This window comes from Cervus elaphus, chromosome 20 (assembly GCF_910594005.1).
Source record: "Cervus elaphus chromosome 20, mCerEla1.1, whole genome shotgun sequence".
Classification (NCBI taxonomy): domain Eukaryota; kingdom Metazoa; phylum Chordata; class Mammalia; order Artiodactyla; family Cervidae; genus Cervus; species Cervus elaphus.
Genome location: NC_057834.1, coordinates 38,795,951 through 38,821,867, shown reverse-complemented (window position 1 = coordinate 38,821,867; position 25,917 = coordinate 38,795,951). Strand labels below are relative to the sequence as shown.

General features: G+C 47.2%; 1 protein-coding gene across 3 annotated transcripts in view; it reads right to left on the bottom strand.

Moving 5' to 3' along the window:
- PMVK (phosphomevalonate kinase) overlaps positions 1-25,917 on the bottom strand; it is a 45,288-nt gene that overhangs the window by 10,680 nt on the left and 8,691 nt on the right. For 2 of the 3 annotated variants that reach the window (XM_043877502.1, XM_043877504.1), the window contains exon 5: positions 24,892-25,001. In XM_043877502.1, coding sequence (XP_043733437.1) covers positions 24,892-25,001 — 110 coding nt within the window. Of the gene's footprint in view, positions 1-24,464; positions 25,002-25,917 lie in introns of those variants that run through there. The other variant, XM_043877503.1, reaches the window with a different exon arrangement.

Sequence of the window (25,917 nt, the reverse complement as noted above, 5' to 3'; positions counted from 1 at the left end):
CCTGTAAGAGCTCTCCACCTCGAGAGGACCTTGGAGACCAACGGGGTCTGGAATTTTCCTAGCCTGGGCACGCCTCATCCCTCTCCCCTGCGTGCCCTTCAGTCGTGAGACTTTAACAAGATCCACCTAGTCATGAAACCGTCACATAATTATAATGAATCCTTTTTCCTTTTTGAGAAGCAAGCCTTTTCCCCTTGGGCTGAGATAAAAATCCAGCCTTTGATGTGGCCTTAGAGCTTCATGTTGATAAGAGTTCCTTCTTGCGCAGTGCTTTCCAGCACGTTATCTCATCCGAGCTGAGAACCAGCCAGGGATTCTGGGCCCCACCTAGCAGATGAGGACCTGGGGTCTCCCAGAGATTAAATGGCTTGCTCAAGGTCACGCAGCTAGCACCGGTGGGGGCCCGTCCTTGGACCCCTGCACTGCCTCTCTTCTTACACGAATTCTCAGAAAAGCAACTCCACTGTGCCTACAGTCTGCTGTGCGAACAGCAGCCAACCTCACCAGGGCAACAATAGTATTCTGTCCTTCCAGAAATCTAGAAATCCCCCGGTAGATCATGCCTTCCCTCATAGCTCAGTCAGTAAAGAACCTGCTTGCAGTGCAGGAGACCCAGCTTCAATTCCTGGGTCGGAAAGATCCCCTGGAGAAAGAAATGGCAACCCACTCCAGGATTCTTGCCTGGAGAACCCCATGGACAGAGGAGCCTGGCGGGCTACAGTCCATGGGGTTGCAAGAGTCAGACACAACAGTGACTAAACCACCAGCTGGTAGATCTTGACAGGGCGCAGCTACCAAAGTGAGACATTGGGCAGTCACTGGCTGTATCTGGGCCTCAAATCCCTCCATGTAAAGCGGACCTAGCTGCCTCACCAGCAGTGGAGACAGTCACACAGAGTCACTGTGCTCCTCTGATGGACTGGCATTTACCCTCCACCAGCCTGAGAGCTGGCCGGGGGACAACAGTGCTGGATGGGTGTGGGAGCTGAGGGTTCTAGCCGACCACGTGCTCAGCAGGACGATGGAAAAGCTACCCACGGCAGAAAGGAGTCAGGGGAGGGGTGACTTCCTACCTGCCCGTGGGAACCGGGGCAGAACGTCCCCAAGGGCCGAAACCTGCACACCACCCTCAGAGTTTCCATCCTTCTCACACGAAGCCTCGCTTCCTTTCCCACACTGGTATCACCGCCCCAAGCCACCACCTCTCCTGCCCAGCTTCACCCGGAACAATGGAACCTGGAGGCCTTCTAAAATTAGCCTCCAGCCCTGCCAGGGCTCCTGCTGCTGCCCAGGGTCACTGCCTTCCTGAGCTGGGGACATGGGCCTGCTTGTGTTTCCTCCACTGCTGGCCCTCCCTCCTCACCTGCCTCCTCCTGCCAGCTCTCAGGTGCAGAATTCACCTGGCTTCCTACCTCATGCTCCCAACTAAGGAGGTGAGCGAGCGAAGCTAGGAGTGGGACTGCTGGGCCTGGAAGAACAGTAGGCTTCCCTCCGAGTCAACAGCTGGGTACAGCTGTAAGTCAAGCTCAGACGGGGGATGTTCCAGGTGGTCCAGTCGCTAAGATTCCACACTCCCAAGACAGGGGGCCCGGGTTCGATCCCCGATCAGGGAACTAGACTCCACATCCACATGTGGCAACTAAGAGTTTGCATGCTGCGACTGGAAGATTCTCCGTGCTGCCACAAAAGACCCAGCGCAGCCAAATAAATTTTTTTTTTTTTTCATTTCAAATGGGCACCCGCATGCTCAGTGAGCCCCGTCTGCCTCCTCAGAATGACATTTCCCCAGACTCCAAAGTGATATACACTCTCCTCCCCTCACTCTTCACACCTCCTACATTCTCCTCACACCCCTGCCGCTTCATACCACCACCACGCCAATGACCTTGCTTTATACTTCCTGGGGAAAAACCTGGTGCAATCTGACAGGAACCCCCTCCTCTCCTTACCACAAACCACTGGCCTCCTCACATCAAGACCACCTGTCTGCGTACCTCCCGTGAGGAGGGATGATGTCCTAGGTCCATCCAGGTGCCTTGATTCCACCGTCCCCCGCTCCTCAAGGCCATGGCTCCTGCCCAGGCCCTCATACCTGCATCACGAGCTTCTCTTCTACCAAAGCCACCCATCGGCATGTAAGCACGCTTCAGCATCTCGTGTCCGTAAAAATCTTCCCACAATCTCATGTCCCCTTCCAGGCGCTCACCCCAAGCTTTCCTCCCCCTCCACAACAAAACTGTAGGGCGGTGGCAGCAACCCACACTCCACCCAATCGTCCATCATCCTCTCTCAGCGTCCCCCACTGGGAAGCCAAGCTCCTTCCTCCTTTCTGGCCTTTGCATGTGGTGCTCCCACTGCCTAGCAGACTCCTCCCCAATCTTGGCTCTTGTCCTTCAGAGCTCGGTTTATGTGTTTTTTTCCTCAGAAGTTCTTTTCTTGACCATTCAACCTCAACCAACCTCCCAGTAACCATCACGTCTCCCTGTATTAATTCTCAGGATAACACTTAACTGTCTAGTAAGTAAACTGACTGTTGGGCTTCCCAGGTGGTGCTAGTGGTAAAGAACCCACCTGCTGATGCAGGAGACATAAGAGACGCGAGTTCGATCCCTGGGTCGGGAAGATCCCTTGAAGAAGGGAGTGTCTACCCACTTCAGTATTCTTGCCTGGAGAATCGCATGGACAAAGGAGCCTGGTGGGCTACAGTCCCTAAGGTTGAAGCGACCTCACACGCAGACTAAGTGCTCGATCATTTTCTGCTTCTTCCTTTGTGACCCGTCCTCCACTACAAGAACTAAACTCCACAACAGCAGAGGCCTTATCGTGCTCATTCAGTGCTGCGCTTAGACAGTGCCTGGCACCTGATTAATAGGCAATGACTACGTGTCGATTGGCTGAATAAAGGTGTCCTGGACAAGCCTATTTCAATCTTTTAGAGGGGTTTTTTAAGTTGTCAAGGTCATTATTAAAACTAGGTAATGGAAGATTGACATGCAAAAGGAGAGAAGCTGGGAATAGAGGGGGCTTTAGGAAGCTGATGCCACAGGGGAGGCAAGAGGACATGCTGCCAAGATTGATAAAAGGCAACAGTCAAAAATATCCAGGGCTGGCAGGGGCAGGAAAACCAGCATTCTCATGAACTGAGAATGACACTATAAACTATGTAATGCTTCAAAAAACAAAGATCATGGCATCCAGTCCCATCACTTCATAGCAAATAGATGGGGAAAGAATGGAAACAGTGACAGACTTTATTTTCTTGGATTTCAAAATCACTGTGGATGGTGACTGGAGCCATGAAATTAAAAGACGCTGGTTCTTTGAAAGGAAAGCTATGACAAACCTAGACAGTGTATTAAAAAGCAGAGACATTACTTTGCTACAAAGGTCCATATAGTCAAAGCTATGATTTTCCCAGTAGGCATGTACAGATGTTAGAGTTGGACAATAAAAACAGGCTGAACACTGAAGAATTGATGCCTTCGAACTGTGGTGCTGGAAAAGACTTTTGAGAGTCCCTTGGACAGCAAGGAGGTCAAACCTGTCAATCCTAAAGGAAATCAACCCTGAATATTCATTGGAAGGACTGATGCTGAAGCTGAAGCCCCAGTACTTTGGCCACCTGATGCGAAGAGCCAACTCATTAGAAAAGACCCTGCTGCTGGGAAAGATTGAGGGCAGGAGAAGAAGGGGGCAACAGAGGATGAGATGGTTGGATGGCATCACCAACTCAATGGACATGAGTTTGAGCAAACTCTGGGAGATCATGAGGGACAGGGAAGCCTGGCATGCTGCAGTCCATGGGGTCACAAAGAGTCAGACACAACTGAGCGACTGAACAACAACAAATGTTTCTGGAGGCAACTTTGGTAGTATCTATTTAAAATATTAAATGTTTGTGTTCTCTGACCCAACATTTTCACTTCTGGGTGTTTATCCTGCAGACAAACTCCCACAAATGCATGAAGAGAAATATATACAAAAACACTGCAGCACTGTTTATCATGGCAGAAACTTGGCAATAACTCAAATGTCCATAAATAGGGAACTGGTTACATAAACTATTGTATAACTGCACAACAGACTTAAAAGAATGAGGCAGATTTATACGTATTTTCTAGAAAAGACATCTAATATAGTCCAATAGGGGAGAAAAACAAGTTGCAGAATGAGCCATATACACAATACTATCCTATTTTTGTTTTTAAAAAGAAATAAAATATGTTAATATGTGTATAAAAATGTTGGGAGAGAATACACTAAACTGTTTGTGACTGTTATTTTGAGGGGATTCTGTATGCAGGGAGGTTCAACTTTTTAGATTTTATATTTCTGCAATGTGTTGGGTTTGTATATCCATACATTATTTCTGTGACCGGAAATTTTCTACTTTATTTATTTTTTATTTTTGGCTGTGCTGGATCTTCACTGCTGCTCAGGATACTCTAGGTGTGGTGCACAGGCTTCTCATTGCTGTGGCTTCTCTCGTGGCTTCAGTGGTTGCCGCGCTCGGGCTCAGTAGTTCTGATATATGGCTCTAGGGCGCCTGGACTCAGTAGTTGAAGCTCACAGACTCTAGAGCACAGGCTCAGTAGTTGTGGCGCACAGACTTAGTTGCTCCGCAGCATGTGGGATCGTCCCCGACCAGGGATCAAACCCGTGTCTCCTGCACCGGCATACGTGTATGTGTGCTAAACCGCTTCAGTCGTGTCCAACTCCATGCAACCCTATGGACTGCAACCCGCCAGGCTCCTCCGTCCATGGGGATTCTCCCAGCAAAAATGCCGTGCCCTCCTCCAGAGGGTCTTCCTGACCCAGGGATCGAACCTGCGTCTCTTACATCTGCCTGCATTGGCAGGCAGATTCTCTACCACTGAGCCACCAGGGAAGCCAGTGACCAGAAAATAGCAAAGGCAAACAAGAGGTAATAAATGGCAGGCAGTTGAACTAGGACAGTGGCAGATGGAGTACAGAGAAGAGGCCAGGCATGAGAGCTATTGATGAGACAAGAGTCACAGATTGTAAGCCTGGGTGATGAGGAGAGCAATGGACCTAAACCAGGAGGGTAACACCCCACCACACTGGGACCACAAAATAAGGTCGACCACGTTTCATGTAAATTACCCAAACTGCAACTGACTGACTGCTACCACTCTGGCCCTATATGCCTTTCTAGCCGCCCAGCACCAGTGTGACAAAAGCCTCTGCTTTCGTTCCCCACTGCACTACAGAAACTAGGCTGCCAGCACCATTCTTAGACCGAGGCCAAGGAGCCCTGTCCTGGGACCTCCTGCATGCGCGTGAACACACACACACACACACACGCATACACACACACACACACACACACACATGCATATACCCAAACACATACGCATACACAGAAATATTGTTAAAGAACACGAGTGACTCAGCAATTCCATTCCCTCTTAAGTATATCTCCAAGAGAACAGAAACATATCCACACAAAAGCTTGTACATGAATGCTCACTGCAGCATTATTCACAATAGCCACAAAAAGTGGAAACAGTCCAAATGTCCATCAACAGGAAACTGGGTAAACAAAATGTGGTCTCTCCAAAACTGGAATCTCATTCAGGCACAGAAAGGAATGACGTGCTGATACATGCTTCAACTTGGACAAGCCTTGAAAACATTATGCTAAGTAAAAAAAGTCAGTCACAAAAAGGCACATGTTATGATACTGTTTATATTTAATGTCCAGAATAGGCAAATTCATACAGAAGGAAGTAGACCAGTAGTTGCCAGGGACTTGGGCGAGGGGAGAAGGACAGGTGACAGCTCATGGGTGCAGCATTTCTTTAGTAGTTGATAAAAAAAAAAGATACTCTGAATTGGTGGTAATGGTTGCACAACTCTGTGAACATACTAAAAACCACTGGCCTATTCATTTGAAATGGGCGAGTGGTATGGTATGTCAATACTGTTAGAATACAGCTGTTAATAATAAACAAACAAACAGACACACACAGACACCTCCCTCACTCAGAAGCATAGCTTAGGGCACGCACAGTGCGGGGTACAACCCTAAACATCCTCTGTTGTGACCCACATTCTTCCGTGTCTCTCGCCCCAGGGCTTCCTGTCGAAGACAACTAAGCCCGGGGTCAGAACAAGGTGTGGGCCATGGTGCAGCCAGTGCTGGAGATGAACCTGCTTTAGAGGGCCAGGGAGATAGTCCTGAGGAAGTCCTCAGTAAATGAAAAGAAGTAACCCATTTCCCAAATCCTTCCTTTTAGATCATGTGACAATACCTCCTTTCCCAGGAAGGGGGTGTTGATGTTCTTGCTTTACTTCCTGCTACAATCATAAAGTATTCAGGAATGAGCAAAGTATTCGCAACTCTTACATGTGATTTTTGAGAAATATTTTCAATATTAAATCATTCATATTACTCCTCGATTTGTAAATGTGGAGGTCTAGATGGAAATGCATACAGCTTGGCACTGATTCTTTACATTGGCCACCAGAAGAATGCTGAATACTAGAGCTGGAAATAGTTTTATGCTTATAAAAGCATGTAATAACATTCAATTGATGGCCTAGTGGTTAGGATTCCAAGCTTTCACTGTGTGGCCTGGGTTCAATCCCAGGTCAGGGCACTAAGATCCCACAAGTCAAGGTGTAGCCAAAGGAAAAAAAGATTTAACTGAATTTTCATAAAATAAAAGTTTAAGTCATCAGCTTTATTTGAAATATTTGCTTTACATTTTTATACTTTTCTATTTAAACTAGTGTGCATTTTAATAGATGATTTTTGGAAGAAAAGGGATTTCTTTGAAAATATATGGTAATTAATTTTCACTTTATACTGTTTTACATTTGTTTCAATTTACATTGAATTAATGAAACAATTCAAGGTCCGTACTTTTTGGAAAGTGTTCTTTGTATTTTTATCCTTTAGTTCATTGCTAACAACAGCACACAAACTAGGAAAAATCTTGATCAAATCAATATAATTAGTGGTTTTATTAAAATAAAGACAAGAAAAATCAATTCCATGGAAATTATATAATAATTTATGAATGATATTTATCTTTATTACTTATCCAGTCATCTCTGGCCCATTAACAGAACACCCAGACATGCACAAAATTAAATTCAATCAGTTTTGATTATGTTGCCAACTTTGAGTTACATTATTTCCTAGGTTTGTTGTTATAAAGTTATATTTGTCAAAGTAGAAGGTTAGAAAGTGTTTTATTATTTATAAAGAAAACAGTTTGTTTTCCTTATAACTTTTAAATATTTGGCCATGTAATATTATGTAGGCCTCTCACCCCAGCCCCACAAACCCGATGGGCAGGCCCACTGGCTGTGCCTTCAGACTCTTTCTGAGGGTGATGGAAGGCAAGCATACAGAGAGAGGATAAACAACCCCAGATACCAGAGAAGGGGCCACTTCCGGGGCCCACAGGCCCTCCATAACGCACTCCCAGCCCACCTGCAGAGGGAAAAAAGATGACTCCCCCATAACCAGGCAGATATCTGCCTTCCTTAGTCAGGAGCATCTGCTTCCCGGGATGATGGGCCCTTGGGAGAAACCCCAACCTACCAAGAGAGGGTGCTCCTGCTCTATGACCCCAGGGACAGCAGAACACAGTATTTATCCATTCATTACTTCACAGGCCAGATGCAGAGTCCCCGCCCTCAGGCTGCCTTTAGCCTAGTGAGGAAGTGACACCACAGTCACACACATAGAGCACCTGCAGCCCATCCAATCCAGGTGGGATCACCAGGGCCAGACTGCTCTGGCTTCAGTCTCTCCTCCCAGTGAGGTGTGGGGACCATGGATCCTGCCAGCCGGTCTTTACTCGGCTCTGGATGCCCCACGGGCTGCTGGCCCGACAAGAACACTCAACACTGAAGAACAAACAGCAGTCTGCTGCTCAGGGTCCCCCATATTCACAAAGATTCAAGAAACACTTCTCCCCGCAACATCCCACCACCCACCCCAACCACCACCCGCCCCAACCACCACCCCTGAAAGTAAGAAAGTCTCAGAGGCAGAGCTCTGACTCAACTATATGCAAGAGTTGCTATTACCAAACAGAATGACTGGACAGCTGGGAATGCACTCAAGGACCCCATGACTTCACGTCTCCCTGAGAACAATGGGTAAATGCTTACTTTACACGCATATAATGAAGGGACTGCTTTGGGCAATTTTTCTGAAACAAAGGAACTGCCTGCTCCAAAAAGAGAATTGAAGTCATCACTTCTAAAAACCGAAACTTCTTGTGACCTTTCCGGAGAGTTTTTCATCGAGGTTTCAAAAGTCTGAGAGATTGGTCTCAGCCTGAGCACCGTGCTATATAGTTTGAGCAATGGAACACGGAAGGCAAGGAGCAGACTTGGAGAGTTTATGACAAGGCTGGTTTGAGTATAACTAGTGGCATGTGTAGCGAAGCAAGAATATTTGGGAGTCATCCACATGAAGATGAGCTCACCAAGGGAGGGGGGGAAGAGAGAGAACAGAAGGCAAGGGCCTGAAGAACACCTGTATTTCTAGGACAAGAGGAGAGGAGGAGTCAGAAATAGAAAAGGCAGGAGCAGAAGAGGCAGGAGAACCAAGAAAAGTGAATTCAAGAGAGAGGGAGTGGGTGGTCATCTCCACAGATGCAGGCAGGCCCAGAGTGAGAACTGAAGACATGTGTCCATGGTGGGTGACCTGTAAGAAGCCATTTCAGAAGAGATGGGAGCGGAGGTCCAATTGCAGGGTGTGAAGGAGTAAAAGGAAGAGAAAACTGAGATGGTAATTGAGGGGTCAGTAGACAGAACGGAAGCTGTTTTAGGACAGGCGCAGATGGAGACACTGGGAAATCCAACAGAAAGGAGTTAATTGATGCAGCCAAGTCCTAGATGGAGGGATGGACCACTAGTGGGGAGTGAATCACTGCAGAGAACCAGGGACAGGCCCTACACCACCAAAGCAGGTGGGACAGAAGGAGAAGGATGGAGTTGAGGGAGGAAGAGAGGACCCAGGTTGGGGCTCAGCCACTGTGGCTGCTGTCACCTCCCCAGCCTGGGAAACAAAGGTCAGCATGGCCCAACCGCCACTGTGTCTGGCATCTGAGCTAAAGGGCCCGTATGCCCAAGAGCCCAGTCATTTTCATGGTCATAATAAATACCTCCTGACCAACTCTCAATACCTCCTGGTTCACTCTCTCATTCACTTATTTGACAATATTGGGCTTCCCTGGTAGCTCAGACTGTAAAGAATCTGCCTGCAGTGCAGGAGACCCAGGTTCAATCCCTGGGTCGGGAAGATCCCCTGGAGAAGGGAATGGCTACCCACACCAATATTCTTGCCTGGAGAACTCCATGCACAGAGAAGCTTGGCGGGCTACAGTCTATAGGGTTGCACAGAGTCAGACACAAGCAACTAACACTTTCACTTTCTTCACCACCCCCTACTCTGTGATGGGTACTTCACTGAATGCTGGGAGTTACAAAAGTCAGAAGGACCTGGACTTGCCCTCACAGAGCTCAGAGAGCAGCAGGGAGCAAGAGGAAGCAGGCCTTCACACAGTGTGGGAAGGCTAGACAGAAGGGGATATGGAATTCCAGAGCAAGGACATCTCACCTTGGGGAGGAAGCACCTGGGGAGAAAGCGACACAGAAGCTAAGAACCAAGGCCAGAGGAGGAAGGGAGCCAAGAGAACAAAAGGGCAGTGGTGTTCCAGGCAGAGGGTACAGAGCACTCAAAGACACAGAAATGAGCGAGACCTGGTGATTCCAAGAACCGGGCTCCAGAAGGTCAGGGTGGCTGGAGAGCGGAGCACAGCACAGTCATTCAAGGGATGGGGTTGAAGCCGTAGGAACAGGGCCTGCCTGAGATATTTAGCAACAAAACAAAACAAAACAGAATCAAATAAAACAATTACCTAATTACAAGTACAGCCTCCACAGGTCACTATATCCTGGGACCAAAACAACTGTGTACATTGTGTACTGAATAAAATCCATAACCCTTGCCAGCGGGTGGTGGGGGGAGGAGGGAATTGCTGCAGTGACTAAATCAGTGACCATCAGAAACTGTGAAAGAAAGGGAGGGAGGGACAGAGAGAGGAAAGGAAGGAGCAGGAAGGAGAGAGCCTGTACCAGCTTGGCTTAATGGAAGCTGAAAATAACTGACTTTTTTTTTTAAGCTGATCATGTTTAGTCCCATCGATGTCATGAAAGCAAGGCCTCTGAAGAAGGATTGACAGAGGGAAATCTGGTCTGAACAAGCCCTGAACTGCACCTGACTTCTGCTTGTATGTCCAGTACCATCCTGAGTGTGGTCCTCCCAGATGTGGGGATTATCAAGTGAAAAACCATAGTCTCCCAGCCAGAGTGGGAAGGGGTCGGCATCTGGGGGTATGCTGAGAAGCTGCTCAGGGCCCCAGAGAAAACAAAGAGCACAGCTGAGCCTTCTCCAGGGCTGATTCGAGTTGAGCATCCCCTCCAGGTTCAAGGTGGGCTCAGACCACCCACTAGTGAGCCCACCGTGAGGGCCCAGTCCCAGTGCAGGTGGGAGAAGCTTCTGGGAAGGTCTAAGGACCCTGGAGAACCTGCCAGGGGGCCCTTGCAAGTCAGAGTCTGCACTTGCAGAAGGAACAAAGGAAGGGAGGGAGGGGAGGGAGAGAGGGAATAAAGGACCAGAGGTAGGTGTTGGAGAGCCCCAGGGAAGCCAGCCTGATATTTTTCTCCCTCTTTTCTTTTTTTTTTTGGTCTGTGCCACATCTCAGTGGCCACATACAGGCTCTTAGTTGCAGCATGCAGGATCTAGTTCCCCAACCAGGGACTGAACAGGGGCCCCTGCATTGGGAGTGTGGAGTCTCAACCACTGGACTACCCGGGGAAGTCCTGTGTTTTCCTTTATATCTTAGTAAGAATTCCCTTTCCAAAAAAGTAAAGTTTAGCTTACACATACCAAAGGGAAAGGTGAGGGCGGGGGGGGAACAACTAAAAATGGAATAGAAGCTCAATTCCAGGCCCAACTCACTGGCTGCTGGCTGTGTGGTTTGGGGAGAGGGGGGAAAGGAAGAAGTCTCAGGAACTGAGGTCCTGAGGGGTAAGCCAAGCACAGTGCTACCTGCACAACCTCTGCAGTGAGTAGCAAAGCTGGGAACCAAAGCTCAGAAAGTGACCCAACCAGCTCAAGGTTCCACAGCTGGATAAGAACAGGTAGGGTTCAAACCTGATGACAGACCGTGCTGAGCAAAGTCACTCACCTTTCTGTGTCCCTCTTTTTTCAATTTTAAAGTGGAAACAATAATAGGGAGACTGCGAGAATGGAATGAAATAATACGCAAAAACACACGCGAAAACTGTGAAGCCTGTCCTCCCCGCGCCCCTCCCCCGCCGGGGCACAATCTGACCCACTGGCCTCCCTGGTGCCTCCCCCTCCACACCTCACAGAGGGCAGGTGTTGAGAATGACTCTGCCAAACCCATCCAAGGTCTGGACTCCCTGCCCTTCCTGGCTTGCTTGGCCAATACTCAATAGGATTTAGCGTAGTTCCTGGAACATTGCAGATTGGCTAGAACAAGGATGTCCAACCCAGGCCAGCTGTCCTGGAGCCTCCAAACCATCTTGTAGGACCAGCCAGCCACGGCAGCTGGAGACCTGATGTGCCAACAGTTCTGCTGGCTCAGGACTGGGTGTGCCTGGAAATTCACCAGCGTTGTCACGACACAGGGACATTGCTGGGAATGTCTCCACCTGGAGACATTGTCTACGCCCAGGTGGAAAGCAGCCGTGGTGCTGGGCAGGGCCCTCTGCCTTCAGAACCCCAGCCCCAACCTCTGAAGAAGGCAGGTCCGGGTGTACACTCATCTCTCCCCTCCTGTCCCTCGCACGCCACGAGTGTTCCCTCCTGGGAAGCGGCCTCTGTGGCCTCCTCGTCCTGGTACAGCTTGATTCACCTAAACAGAACATGCCAGGTGGTGTAGACAGGTGGCCCGGCCTCCTCAGGGAAGTCTGGAAAAATCCAAGAAGCAAGCCGAGCTCCCAAGAGCTCAAGCTGGGCTTTCTCTGCCAGCCTCTGATAAAGGGCACAAGACTCATGCACCCTCGGGAACACGAAAGGCAGGGGATGAGCCCTGGGTGGGGAGTCAGGAGCCCTGGGGCTTGGGCCTGGCATTACCAGGACTGCCGTATGACCTTGAGCAAAGCACTTCCCCTCAGTCTCCTCATCTGTAAGCGAAGGGTCTGAAGCTAGATCACCGAGGCCCATTGTAACATTTGCTTTCTATGACATCACATATGGTGGTCACCCTCAGAGAGCCTCACACAGTCCCCAACACAGACCCTTCACAGGCCCTGAAACTGGGCCTCATTTGAGTCAGAGATTGTAACTCGCTCAGTCGTGTCCAACTCTTTGCAACCCCATGGAATGCAGCCCGCCAGGCTCCTCTGTCCACAGAATTCTCCAGGCAAGAATACTGGAGTGGGTTGCCATGCCCTCCTCCAGGGGATCTTCCCAACTCAGGGATTGAACGCAGGTCTCCTGCATTGCAGGTAGATTCTTTACCATCTGAACCACCAGGGAAGCCAAGCAGGAATAGGCGGCAGGTCCACCTCTCACCTCCTGGGGGAGCCCTCACTGCCCTCAGCTGAGGCTCCCGAGGAACACAACTCCCAGTGGGACTCTCCCCGAACCCACCTAGAAGAAACAGGCTAACACTCTAAACTGTTAAGGGGAGCTCATCACTTCATTCACCTGTCAGACAATGAGGCACCGTCCAGATCCTGAATTAGGTCATGGAAGTACAGCTGTTCATCCAAAATATAATAAATTTGCCTCCTTGTCACCTGTTCATCAGGTCACAAGGGAACATAACAAAGGCCAGCTTTCATCACAGTCTGGTTACTGACAGGTATATCCTGGGCCAAGAACAGATCCCTGGGTCCTTCCAGAAGCTCACTGCAACACCAGCAAACAGAATACTGGGCAAAGCACACATCTCTCCAGCCCCTTGTGGTGCTGGCAGCAAGCTCCAGACAGAAAGCCCAAACCCAGGAATAGACAGGAAAGCTTTGCCACCTTGGAGAAGTCTCTTAGTCTCTGAGGATAAGAGTAATAATTGGATGACACAAGAGATAAAATATACAATACAGAGACATGTGCTGTATAAACAGCAAAAAAGTCACCCAAACAAACTGGGTAATGGTGAAAAAACAAAAGCGGTGTAGAATTTTCATGATGTACCGTGTACTGGAGTGAGCTTGCAAGAGCTCATTTTTAAATATTCAGAAATTTTGCTAGCCAGTTAATATTGTGTTTAGTAGCTTGAAATCATTGGAGAAGGAAATGGCAACCCACTCCAGTATTCTTGCCTGGAGAATCCCAGGGACAGTGGAGCCTGGTGGGCTACCATCTATGGGGTCGCACAGAGTCGGACACGACTGAAGTGACTTAGCAGCAGCAACAGCAGCTTGAAATCAGCTATAGCAGGAGTATTTACATCTCAGAAATGTAAAAGCCCATCAAAGAGGGCTTTTTTCCCACCCCAGAGAGCCAAGCTTTCAATATTTTACCGGCACACCACTGTTCATAAATAAGAGCAGTGCAACAGGAGTCAGTGTGCTGTTGCTTCAAACACACTCACCACAACTTTATACATGCAAATGACTGTTGACTAATTCAAGACAGTAAGCTTGGGAGGTTATATTCTTTCCTAACACTTATAAAACATTCTCAGGACTTCCTTGGCAGTCTAGTGGTTAAGACTTTGCGCTTCCAATGTAGGAGGGCACAAGTTCAATCCCTGGTCAGGGAAGATCCTGCACGCCACATGGTGTGGCCAAAAAAAAAAAAAAACCTTTCCATTTCCACAAACATGTATTGAGATCTACTACATGTCAGGCACCAAAAATTCAAAACCAAAGAAAACAAAACAAACAAAACTTTCCTGAATGGCTCACAGGGTGACAGAGGAGTGAGACAGCATATACAACAGGACACTCCAGGAGTGGAGCAGCCTGATTCCTAGTTGCCAGCCACAGGGAAGGGCACTGTAGGCAGAGGGAATGGCATATGGAAAGGTACAGAGGGATGGGTGATAAGACAATTTTTTTAAGTTTCTCTCTAAAATTGGCTTTGAAGAAGTTTTAAAGTTGATCTCCTATAGGTAGGGAAAAGGCTAATAGAGTTTTGCCAAGAGAATGCACTGGTCATAGTAAACACCCTCTTCCAACAACACGAGAAAACTTTACATATGGACATCACCAGATGGTCAACACTGAAATCAGATTGATTATATTCTTTCCAGCCAAAGATGGAGAAGTTCGACACAGTCAGCAAAACAAGACCAGGAGCTGACTGTGGCTCAGATCATGAACTCCTTATTGGCAAATTCAGACTTAAATTGAAGAAAGTAGGTAAAACCACTAGATCATTCAGGTATGACCTAAATCAAATCCCTTACAATTATACAGTGGAAGTGAGAAATAGATTCAAGGGATTAGATCTGATAGACAGAGTGCCTGAAGAACTATAGATGGAGGTTTGTGACATTGTACAGGAGACAGGGACCAAGACCATCCCCAAGAAAAAGAAATGCAAAAAAACAAAATGGCTGTCTGAAGAGGCCTTACAAATAGCTGTGAAAAGAAGTGAAAAGCAAAGGAGAAAAGGAAAGATATATCCATTTGAATGCAGAGTTCCAAAGAATAGCAAGGAGAGATAAGAAAGCCTTCCTCAGTGATCAGTGCAAAGAAATAGAGGAAAACAATAGAGTCGGAAAGACTAGAGATCTCATCAAGAAAATTAGAGATACCAAGGGAACATTTCATGCAAAGATGGGCAAAATAAAGGACAGAAATGGTATGGACCTAACAGAAGCAGAAGATATTAAGAAGAGGTGGCAAGAATACACAGAAGAACTATACAAAAAAGATCTTCACAACCCAGATAATCACGACGGTGTGATCACTCACCTAGAGACAGACATCCTGGAATGCGAAGTCAAGTGGGCCTTAGGAAGCATCACTATGAACAAAGCTGGTGGAGGTGATGGAATTCCAGCTGAACTATTTCAAATCCTAAAAGATGATGCTGTGAAAGTGCTGCACTCAATCTGCCGGCAAATTTGGAAAACTCAGCAGTGGCCACAGGACTGGAAAATGTGAGTTTTCATTCCAATCCCAAAGAAAGGCAATGCCAAAGAACGCTCAAACTACCACAAAATTACACTCATCTCACACGCTAGTAAAGTAATGCTCAAAATTCTCCAAGCCAGGCTTCAACAGTACATGAACTGTAAACTTCCAGATGTTCAAGCTGGATTTAGAAAAGGCAGAGGAATCAGAGATTTTTTTTTTTTGAATCAGAGATTAAATTGCTAACATCCGTTGGATCATTGAAAAAGCAAGAGAGTTCCAGAAAAACATCTATTTCTGCTTTAATGACCATGCCAAAGCCTTTAACTGTGTCGATCACGACAAACTGTGGAAGATTCTTAAAGAGATGGGAATACCATACCATCTGACCTGCCTCTTCAGAAATCTGTATGAAGATCAGGAGTCAACAGTTAGAACTGGACATGGAACAACAGACTGGTTCCAAATTGAGAAAGGAGTACATCAAGGCTGTATGTTGTCACCCTGCTTATTTAACTTACATGCAGAGTACATCATGGGAAATGCTGAGCTGGATGAAGCACAAGCTGGAATCAAGATTGCCAGGAGAAATATCAATAACCTTAGATATGCAGATGACACCACCCTTATGACAGAAAGCTAAGAAGAACTAAAGAGCCTCTTGATGAAAGAGAAGAGTGAAAAGTTGGCTTAAAACTCAACATTCAGAAAACTAAGATCATGGCATCTAGTCCCATCACTTCATGGCAAATATATAGGGAAACAGTGGAAACAGTGACAGACTTTATTTTGGGCTCCAAAATCACTGCAGATGCTGACTGCAGCCATGAAATTAAAAGACACTTACACCTTGGAAGAAAAATTATGACCAACCTAGACAGCATATTAAAAAGCAAAGACATTTTATTTATTTATTAAAAAGCAGAGGCAACAAAGGTCTGTCTAGTCAAGCTATGGCTTTTCCAGTAGTCATGAATGGCTGTGAGAATTGAACTATACAGAAAGCCGAGCGCCGAAGAATTGATGCTTTTGAACTGTGGTGTTGGAGAAGACTCTTGAGAGTCCCTTGGACTGCAAGGAGATCCAACCAGTCCATCCTAAAGGAAATCAGTCCTGAATATTCACTGGAAGGACTGATGTTGAAGCTGAAACTCCAATACTTTGGCCACCTGATGCAAAGAACTGACTCATTGGAAAAGAGCCTGATGCTGGGAAAGATTGAAGGCGGGAGGAGAAGGGGACAACAGAGGATGAGATGGTTGGATGGCATCACCGACTCAACGGACATGAGTTTGAGTAAACTCCGGGAGTTGGTGATGGACAAGGAGGCCTGGAATGCTGCAGTCCATGGGGTCACAAAGAGTCAGATACGACTGACTGAACTGAACTGAACTATAGGCATTATTTATTCTAGCCAAAAAGTATATCTCTCACCTCACTCCTCTCAGCAGCATTTATCACCAAATTTCCTTTGGCTGTTTCCAAAACCGAAATCCACTTTCAGGGGATGAGAATTTGCCATTGTGGAGTCCAGCCACTCAAAGTAAAGACACTGAGAAAGACAACCTCTCTGTTGAGGGGGATCCTTCAGGCTGGCTCTTGGATATATGAGACATGTTTAAATTTCCATCTCATTTCTCAATAATGCTTTATAGGGAACAATGAGCACCAACTTTTTTCTCTTGAAATGTGTCCACATTCTGCCTTGGAGAATGCCAGAATTTGAATTTCAAAAGTGAAGGCCAAGAAAAAAAAAAAAAAGCATCCAGACAGCAAAAGGAGGCTACCTTCAAAGGAACAAAACTCAAGGTGACCTCAGACTCCTCAACATTAAACACTAGCCAACAGTGGAACCAGGTCATGAATCCCAAGCCAGCCAAGTCACTGTCCACGTGTAGAGGCAACAGAATGTCATTCTCTCATTCACAGGGGTTCAGAAAATTATACCACCCACATGCCCTTTTTGAAAAAAGTATTTGAAGGCAATTAACCATCTGGAGAGGAAGTAAAATACAAAATTCAAAAATGGGGAAGTTGAGGTAACATGAAAAACTTGGAAGTGTGCAGTAAACCAGTTAAGTCTAAAACATAAATTATTCTTGGGGAATTTCCCTGGCAGTCCAGTGGTTAGGACTCCACTTTCACTGCCAGGGCCCAGGTTCAATCCCTGGTCAGGGAACTAAGATCCCATAAGCTGCATGGCATGGCCAATAAATAATAAATATTAGGATCAACATATATACACTATTGATACCATGTACAAAATAGATAACTAACGAGAATCCACGGTATAGCCCAGGGAACTCTACCCAGTGCTCTGTGGTGAACTAAATGGGAAAGAAATCAAAAACAGAGAGGATACATGGATATATATGTAGCTGATGCGCTTTGCGGTGCAGCAGAACTAACACGACATTGTAAAGCAACTATATGCCAATAAAAATTAACTTTAAAAATAATAAATAATTGCTGTAAATGTGTTTTAACACTGGATGTTAGCCATTTATATGAAATTCCAGAACAGGCAAAATATATGGTGAAAGAATTAACATATGGTTAAAGAAATTAAAACAACAGTTGTTTCTGGGAGGACAGGGGTCGACTTCCTAGGAAAGATTAAAAAGAAACCTAGAGTGAGGAAAACATCTCTATTTTATAAAGGACTTTTATTAAACAGGTATGCACATTTGTCAAAACTTGAATTGTACACTTAAAGTCAGTACCTTTCACTGTATATAATGATGTTGCAATAAAAATGAATATCTTGAGTCTTATAATCTATGAATATGGCATAATCTCTGCTTTTTAGGTCATCTTTAATTTCTCTCAGCAATGCTTTACAGATTTCAGGGTACAGATTTTGCATATCTTTTACCAGATTTACCTCTATTCCATGTTTTTTTTTTTTTTTTATTCCATGTTTTTTATGCTATAGTTAATTTGCATCATTTAACTTTTAAAGATTTAATTTTTTATTTTTATTTATGTTTTGCCTGCACTGGGTCCTCATTACTTTGTGGGCTTTTTCTCATTGTAGAGATCAGGTGTTCCTCTTCATTGTGGTGTGAGGGCTTCACATTGCAGTAGTTTCTCTTGTTGCAGAGCACAGACAGGCTCTAGAGCTCAGGTTCAGTAGTTGTGGCACACATGTTTAGCTGCCCCAAGGCATGTAGAATCTTCCTGGACCAGGGATTGAATCTCTGTCTCCTGAATTGGCAGACAGATTCTTAACCACTGGACCAGTGAAGCCCTATTTTAATTTTTGCTTCTTGCTTATAAATAGAAATACAATTTATTTTTATCCATTGATCTTATATCTTGAAATCTTGAACTCATCAATTCTAGTAGTTTTTTTGGAGACTCCCACAAATTTTCTATATAAAAGATCATGTCATATGTGAATATTTTCACACTCCCCCTCCTCAATCCAGATGCCTTTTATTTCTTTTTCTTATTACAGACTAGACTCTTCAATATGATGTTGAATAGGTAATAAGAGTGGACAACCCTGCCTCATTTCTCAGTCTTAGAGTGAAAGCATTTAGTATTTCACTATGAAGTATGCTGTTAGCTATGGGGCTTTTGTAGATGTTCTTTTTCAAGTAGAGGATGTTCCATTTTATTCCCAGTTTGCTGAGAGATTTTTATCAAAATTGAACATAGGATTTGTATCAAATTAATCTTAGAGAAATGCAAATAAAATGTTAAAGAGATTTCACTATATACCTATTAGAATAAGTAAAATTAAAAAGACTGACCATACCAAGTATTGGTGAGGACAAGAAGCAACCGGAAATCTCATTCAGTACTGGGGAGCATGTTGTACAACCACTTTGGAAACCAATGTGATGGCTTCTTTAGAAGTTAAGAACGTATCTATCCAAGAGAAATGAAAATACATATCCACAAACAAAAATGTTACATGAATGTTCATAGCTTCTTTATTTGTTATATCCAAACACTGGAAACAACCCAAATGTTCAACAGGTGAATGAATAGACAATGGTGGTATATTCACACCACACAACAGCAATAAAAAGAAACAAACTATCCACATGAACCTGCAGTGATGTAGACCGAGCTCAAAACTTATGCTGAGAAAAAGAAATCAGACCAAAAAAGACTATACAGTGTATAGCTCATTTATACAAAGTTACTGAAAATGACAACTAATCTATAGAGACAGAAAGCAAATCAGTGGTTGCCTGGGAACAAGGGTTGGGAGAGGGAGGGTAGACATGGTGAAGTTTTTGAGGGTGATGGATATGTCCATTTTTTAAAAAAAATATTTATTTGTCTGCACCAGTCTTAGTTGCACACAGGATCCCAGATCTTCGTTACAGCATCTGGGATCTTCAGCTGCAGCATGCGAACTCTCAGCTGTGGTATACGGGATCTAGTTCCCTGACCAGGGATCAAACCCAAGCCCCCTGCATTGGGAGCTCGGAGTCTTAGCCACTGGACCTCCAGGGAAGTCCTGGATATAACCATCATAACTGTGATCTGGGCATATACAAATATCAAAACTGGCCAAATTGTGCACTTTAAATGTGCAGTTATTACACGACAATTATACCTCCATTCAGCAGTTTAGAAGCAGAATAATAAAATTTTAAGAGAATGTTAGTGATACAAATCATTATTAAAAGAACATATATATAATATTAAAAATAACTTAAGAGCAATACTCTGAGATCATAACCATATACAAAATTAACAAAGATTAGGAAGGTGGGGAGACTGTCTTGAAACAAAAGGAGTTAAAACTCTCATCATAACATAGGGTATTAAAACTCAGGGTTATTACTGATTTTGACATTTAGAGAAATTTCAGGTTGTTTTTTTTTTAAGTGCAGAGAATCTTCAAGTCCAGCAGAAGTGACTCTAGTTAGCCACTGGGTCCTCCCATGTTAAAAGGCATCAGGGCCAACATGTCAAAGGATGGGGAGTAGACTTGCTGGCTTCCCAAGTCACATCCTGTGACTTCCAAACACTCCGAGCCAGGAACCAGGTCAGCACTCCTACAAGGGACATATGAGAACCACCAACCCCACATCCCCTTCTCTGCTTCATCCCTGCCTCCTTGGTGTTTAAACTTAATTAACAACAATCAGTGATCATAGGGCAATTCCACTGCTGGGCAGACATCTGAAGGAAAGAAAACAACTATTTCAAAGAGATCTCTGCATCCCCATGTTTATTGTAGCATTATTCACACTAGCCAAGACATGGAAACAACCCAAATGTCCATCAACGAATGAATGGATTAAGAAGATGTGCTAGGTTTACACAGAATGGAATATTTTTAACCAAAAAAAAAAAAAGAGGGAAACCCAGCTTTGACAGCAACACGGATGAACTTTGAGGGCATTATGCTAAGTGAAAGAGGCAGACAAAGAAAGATCAACACTGCATGATCTCACTTACATGTAGGATCTAAAAAAACTGAACTCAGAAACAAGAGTAAAATGTTGGCTGCCAGGGGCTGGGAGTTGGAGAAATGCAGAGATGTTGGTTAGAGGTTACAAACTTTCAGTTACGAGGTGAGCAAGTTCTGGAGATCTAATGTACCACAGTCACTGCACTTAGCAATACTGTATTATATACTTGGAAGTTGCTAAATGTCCTTACCACCACCCAAAACAAATGACAGTTATGTGAGGTGACAGAGGTGGTGTTGTTCAGTCATGACCGACTCTTTGTGACCCCGTGGACTACAGCACACCAGGCTTCCCTGTCCTTCACTATCTCCCGGAGTTTGCCCAAACTCATGTCCACTGAGCCAGTGATGACATCCAACCATCTCATCCCCTGTCGCCTTCTCTTCCTGCCTGCAATCTTTCCCAGCAGCAGGATGTTTTCCAGTGAGTTGGTTCTTCACCAATTTTGTGGTAATTATTTCATAATAGATATATGAATCAAAACATCACGTGTACACCTTAAACTTATAAATGTTATATGTCAATTACAGCTCACTAAAACGAGAAAGAAAGAAAAACAAATCAGTCATCTCTTAGTCTGGTACAACACTGAGGGGAAAATGACCTCACAAGTGAAGTTAAAGTCGCTCAGTCGTGTCTGACTCTTTGCAACTGTATAGTCCATGGAATTCTCCAGGCCAGAATACTGAAGTGGGTAGCCTTTCCCTTTTCCAGAGGACCTTCCGAACCCAGGCATCAAACCCAGCTCTCCCTCACTACAGGCAGACTCTTCACCAGCTGAGCCACAAGGGAAGCCCAAGAATACTGGAGTGGGTAGCCTATCCCTTCTCCAGCAGATCTTCCCTACTGAGGAATCGAACCAGGGTCTCCTGCATTGCAGGCAGATTCTTTACCAAGTGAGCTATCAGGGAAGCCCTCACAAAGAGCAGAGCTAAGGGGAGGCCAAAGGAGGCCAGCACAGTCTGTGTTGGAAAGGACTCCAGCAGCCTCAATACCAGCAGAAAGCAGAGGTTCCAGGCCCAGGTAGTGGGGCTGGATCAGAGCCTCTGCTGGGAGGTGAGGAAACATCCAATGCACGAAATGACTACCCACAGGATTCCATCTAGTGTGACTCCTACAGTCCTGCCTCGCCCTGCCTCCAATTACATCCATTTTCTGATGCCCACTGTGGACCCACAGCTCTAGGAGACAGGACTACAACTACAAGATAGACAGCCTGACCATCAGGGAGTTTACCTTCCAGTAAGAATCCCAGAGGGAAGACATGTGACGGGGCGGGGCGGGGCAGGGCGGGTGCCCGGCGATGAGTTCCAGACCCTTAGCGCTGTGGTTAGAGGTGCCACTCCACCAACAGTCAGCCCGGCAGTGGCCCTCACGGCAGGGTAGATGAGAGGCGGGTCTCGGCCTTCTCCCCGGGGCTATACAGGCTCTCTAGCCTCAGAGCTGGTGGGTGCGCTTGGGGGCCTGGGGAAAGGCAGAGGGCTGTGTCTCGCAGAGCTCCAGAGCCCTCGCCAAGGCCATGTGCTGGCCAGGCCCAGGCCTCAAAGCCGCTGCGCCCTCTCCTCCATTCCCCTCTGGGTCTAATGGTGGTGCCGGTCTCCGGGGGTCAACACCCAGAGAGGCCGCCGCAACTGGAGTGCATGGCACTGCCACTAAGGTCACAGCTTCAACCAGCTTCAGGGTCTCCATTCACACTTCAAAAACTAATTCAGCTGAGATCAGCTGTCTACCTTCTAGGAGGTGGCAGAGGTCAGGGTTAAGTTGCAAGGCCACTGCCCATCATGACTTCAGGTCCACCCCTATGGGTGGAGCTGTTCTCAATGAATGGCAACTGCTGTAAGCTGGGAACTAACATGATGGGCATTTGCTACAACATGTGTTCCTACTGATCCCAACCAAATGATTCACTCCAGTTTAAATGAAAAGCCCGAGGGCTGGCTGGGTGCTGGGTGCCTGGCTCCCTCAATGATGACAGTTGGGCAGGCTCTGGGGCCCTGCCCCTGAGTGCACCACCAGCTAAGATCTGCCTCTTCAGCAGGGCCTGGGCACTGGTAGAAGGACAGAGACTGGGTGCTGGACCAGTGCTCTGGGGCAGAGTAACCAGCCAGCCCAGGGACTCCTCCTCTTAGCCTGGGCCTCAGCGGGCAAAAGTTGAGCTGTAGGACTTTGCCCTTCTTTGTCAGAACAGAGAATAACATTTGTTTTGGTGGAGGCTTCCAGCAACATTGTGACCGGACCATGACCTGACCTTAAGAACAAAGGATCTGACGCCAAGAAGCCTGCAACAACTAACCACGCCACCCCCCTTTCCTATAAAAGAGCTTTGCTGAAAGCTTTCCGGGAGTTGGGGGTCTTTTAAGGCAGAAGCCACCCGTCTCCTTGCGTGGCCCTGCAGTGAACCTCTCTCTGCTCCCAACTCTGACATTTTGGTCTTGTCTGGCCTCACTGTGTGCCAGGCACACAGACAGGGCAGATTAACATAACCTGGGGACCAATCAGCCAGGGGTTAGGGGACACAGAGGAGTCCACAGCCTTCAGACCTGTGAGAGAGCCAGGGGACTAGTCTCAGGATGAGGTGATCTAGGGGGGAGATGTGGGCAGGAATGTGCAGAGTTCAGTGTGGGTCACAGTGAAACCACTGGAATTTCCTTGGTTGTCCCCTTATCAGTGTGAACCATCAGAATTTATAGGACAACAAAGTCAGTGCCAGAGAGGTGGCGGGCCGAGGCTACGCAGTAGGATGGCCAGGATGGCCATGCAGCTTTGCACCATACCCCAAAGGGACATGGCCGAGGGGCCCGGTCAGGAGTCAGGCGGCCTGTGTTCTGGCCAGAGTGCCAACATTTACTAATCCTCTACCCTGGACAGGCTGTTTACTTCTCTTGAGTCCTTGGCATCTGCTAAATGCAGATGAAAATGTCCTCCTCGAATATTTCACAGAGTGGTTGTGAAGAATCTGGAAGAAATTTAGATACTGTATAAGGCTCTATTGGAGAAGGCAACGGCAACCGACTCCAGTACTCTTGCCTGGGAAATCCCATGGATGGAGGAGCCTGGTAGGCTGCAGTCCATGGGGTTGCTAACAGTTGGACATGACTGAGCGACTTCACTTTCACTTCTCACTTTCATGCATGGAGAAGGAAATGACAACCCACTCCAGTGTTCTTGCCTGGAGAATCCCAGGGATGGCGGAGCCTGGTGGGCTGCCATCTATGGGGTCGCACAGAGTCGGACACGACTGAAGCGACTTAGCAGCAGCAGCAGCATAAGGCTCTATGGGCTTCCCAAGTGGCACCAGTTGTAAAGAACCTGCCTGCCAATGCAAGAGACATAGAGATGCAAGTCTGATCCCTGGGTGGGAAGATCCCCTACAGGAGGGCATGGCAAGCCACTCCAGTATCCTTGCTTAGAGAATCCCATGGAGAGAGGAGCCTGGCAGGTCACAGTCCAAGGGGTCGCAAAGAGTTGGACATGACTGAAGTGACTTGGCGCGCACACACACACGTATAAGGCTCTATAAATAAGTAGGGTAAAGTCCAAGGACTTCTATGGGAAAGCTGAGGTTACATGACTTGCCCAGGGCCTCTCAATGGTTACCAAAGCCCACCCAGCTCTGGTGCCTCTGGCTTTCTATGACACCCCAGCCCTTCTGCGTACCAGCTGGTGGCACTTTCTGTGGAACACTGAGCCTCCCTTGAGGCCATCCCAGAAGACGAGACCCTCAGACTCCAATCCTGCCTCAGACATACACAGGCCTGTTACCCGAGTGGCCCAGATCAAGGTCAGTCTCTGCAGGATATACTCCAGCCCAGGGAGGAGACAGAGCAAGAACCCAGAGCCAGCACGTCAACCCAGACACTATGGAGCCCCATGCAAGCTGAGCTGTCATCTGGGAAAGAGAGAGATGTCCAATTCTGAGCAGGTGCTCCAGAGAGGTTTAATATATCCACACTGGGGAGCCCCAGGCTCCTGCTCAGAACAAGGGGCTGAGAACATCCAGTCAGGGAATCACGGCCACCCCCGGCTGACAAGCCTGGTACCTGTGGAGATGGTGACGCTTCTGCTTCAAACGCAGCCAACTCCCTCCCTCTGTCCTTTAAGCCTCCTCGTAAAGAGGTAGGGCTGTCCTTTTCATGACGAAATGAGGTCCCTGGTGGTTTCTTAACTTGTCTGACATCTATCAGCCCCCAGAAAGCTTGACCCAGGCCCTCTGTCTGTTCCCCAACCTTGGCCAGCATCAGCAACCGCATGTCCGTCACAGTCAGCCCACCCTCACCCCAGAGGCCCCCGGCTTGCTCCGAGAACCTGCCGGCTAAAGTCTGGAGTGGACAAATTCTACCAGGTGCTCCAACTGCTCCTCCAGGCGCTGCTCATCCCCGTGGTTCTCAATGACCCAATCGAAGGTCCCGAAGTTGTCCAGGCCACACTCTGACTCAGCGTCGTCCACCCCTGCGGAGAGGTATATGGCAAAGTCAGGCGCATCCCTCCCAACAAACACAGGGCATCGAGGCCTGCTGGCCCCACGAGGAGCCACCCTCTTGAACGGGCTGCTCCTCAGCCCCTCAGAGCTAAGCACCACTCACCCCAGCGGGCACTCCCGCACCCCGAAACACCGGGACATCAGATTCAGCAGCCCACAGCCACCTGCGCCCCGCAGAGGGTCCCACTGACGTCTTTACTTGTCACTGCCATCTCAAACCACAGACAATCCAAACGGTAATTTTGTTTTCATTTTATGTAAAGCTGGTCATGTCAATTTCGATCCTGACAGCGCTGATTCAGGCCCCTTGGGAGGCAGCATGTGCCATTCTCATCTGACAGCGAGGATGGTAGTAAGGGCATCCACCTGGTGGGTCCGCCGGGACGATAAAGTGAGATAATATGTTCAAAGCGCTTAGCCCAGGCCAGAGTGAGTGCCCAGGAGATGAGTGTGCTTAGACACTCAGTCATGACTCTGTGCGACCCTATGGACTGTGGCCTACCAGGCTTCTCTGTCCATGGGATTCTCCAGGCAAGAATACTAGAGCGGGTTGCCATTAGGAAGCTACTCACCTCGTTTAGGAAGAGTCAGACCCACTGATCCCCCAGGTCACAGTGACCCGGGGCAGGGAAGACACCTGAGCTGTGCCCCTGAACTGTCCCAGAGCAGGTCCTGGGCTGGCAGCACCAGAGCCATCGAGGAGAGCTTCCGCTCCCCCTCCCCCACTGTGTTAATCAAACAGGAGTGAGGTTTGTCAGGCCTGCCCTCTGACCCACTGTCAGAGCCCCCTCCAGGCTGGAACGCAAAGGTGAAGGACCAGGGGCAGCAGAGGGGTCCCAGCCAGACCTCCAGAAGCCCACTGGCCTAGAGAAGACATCCCAGGTA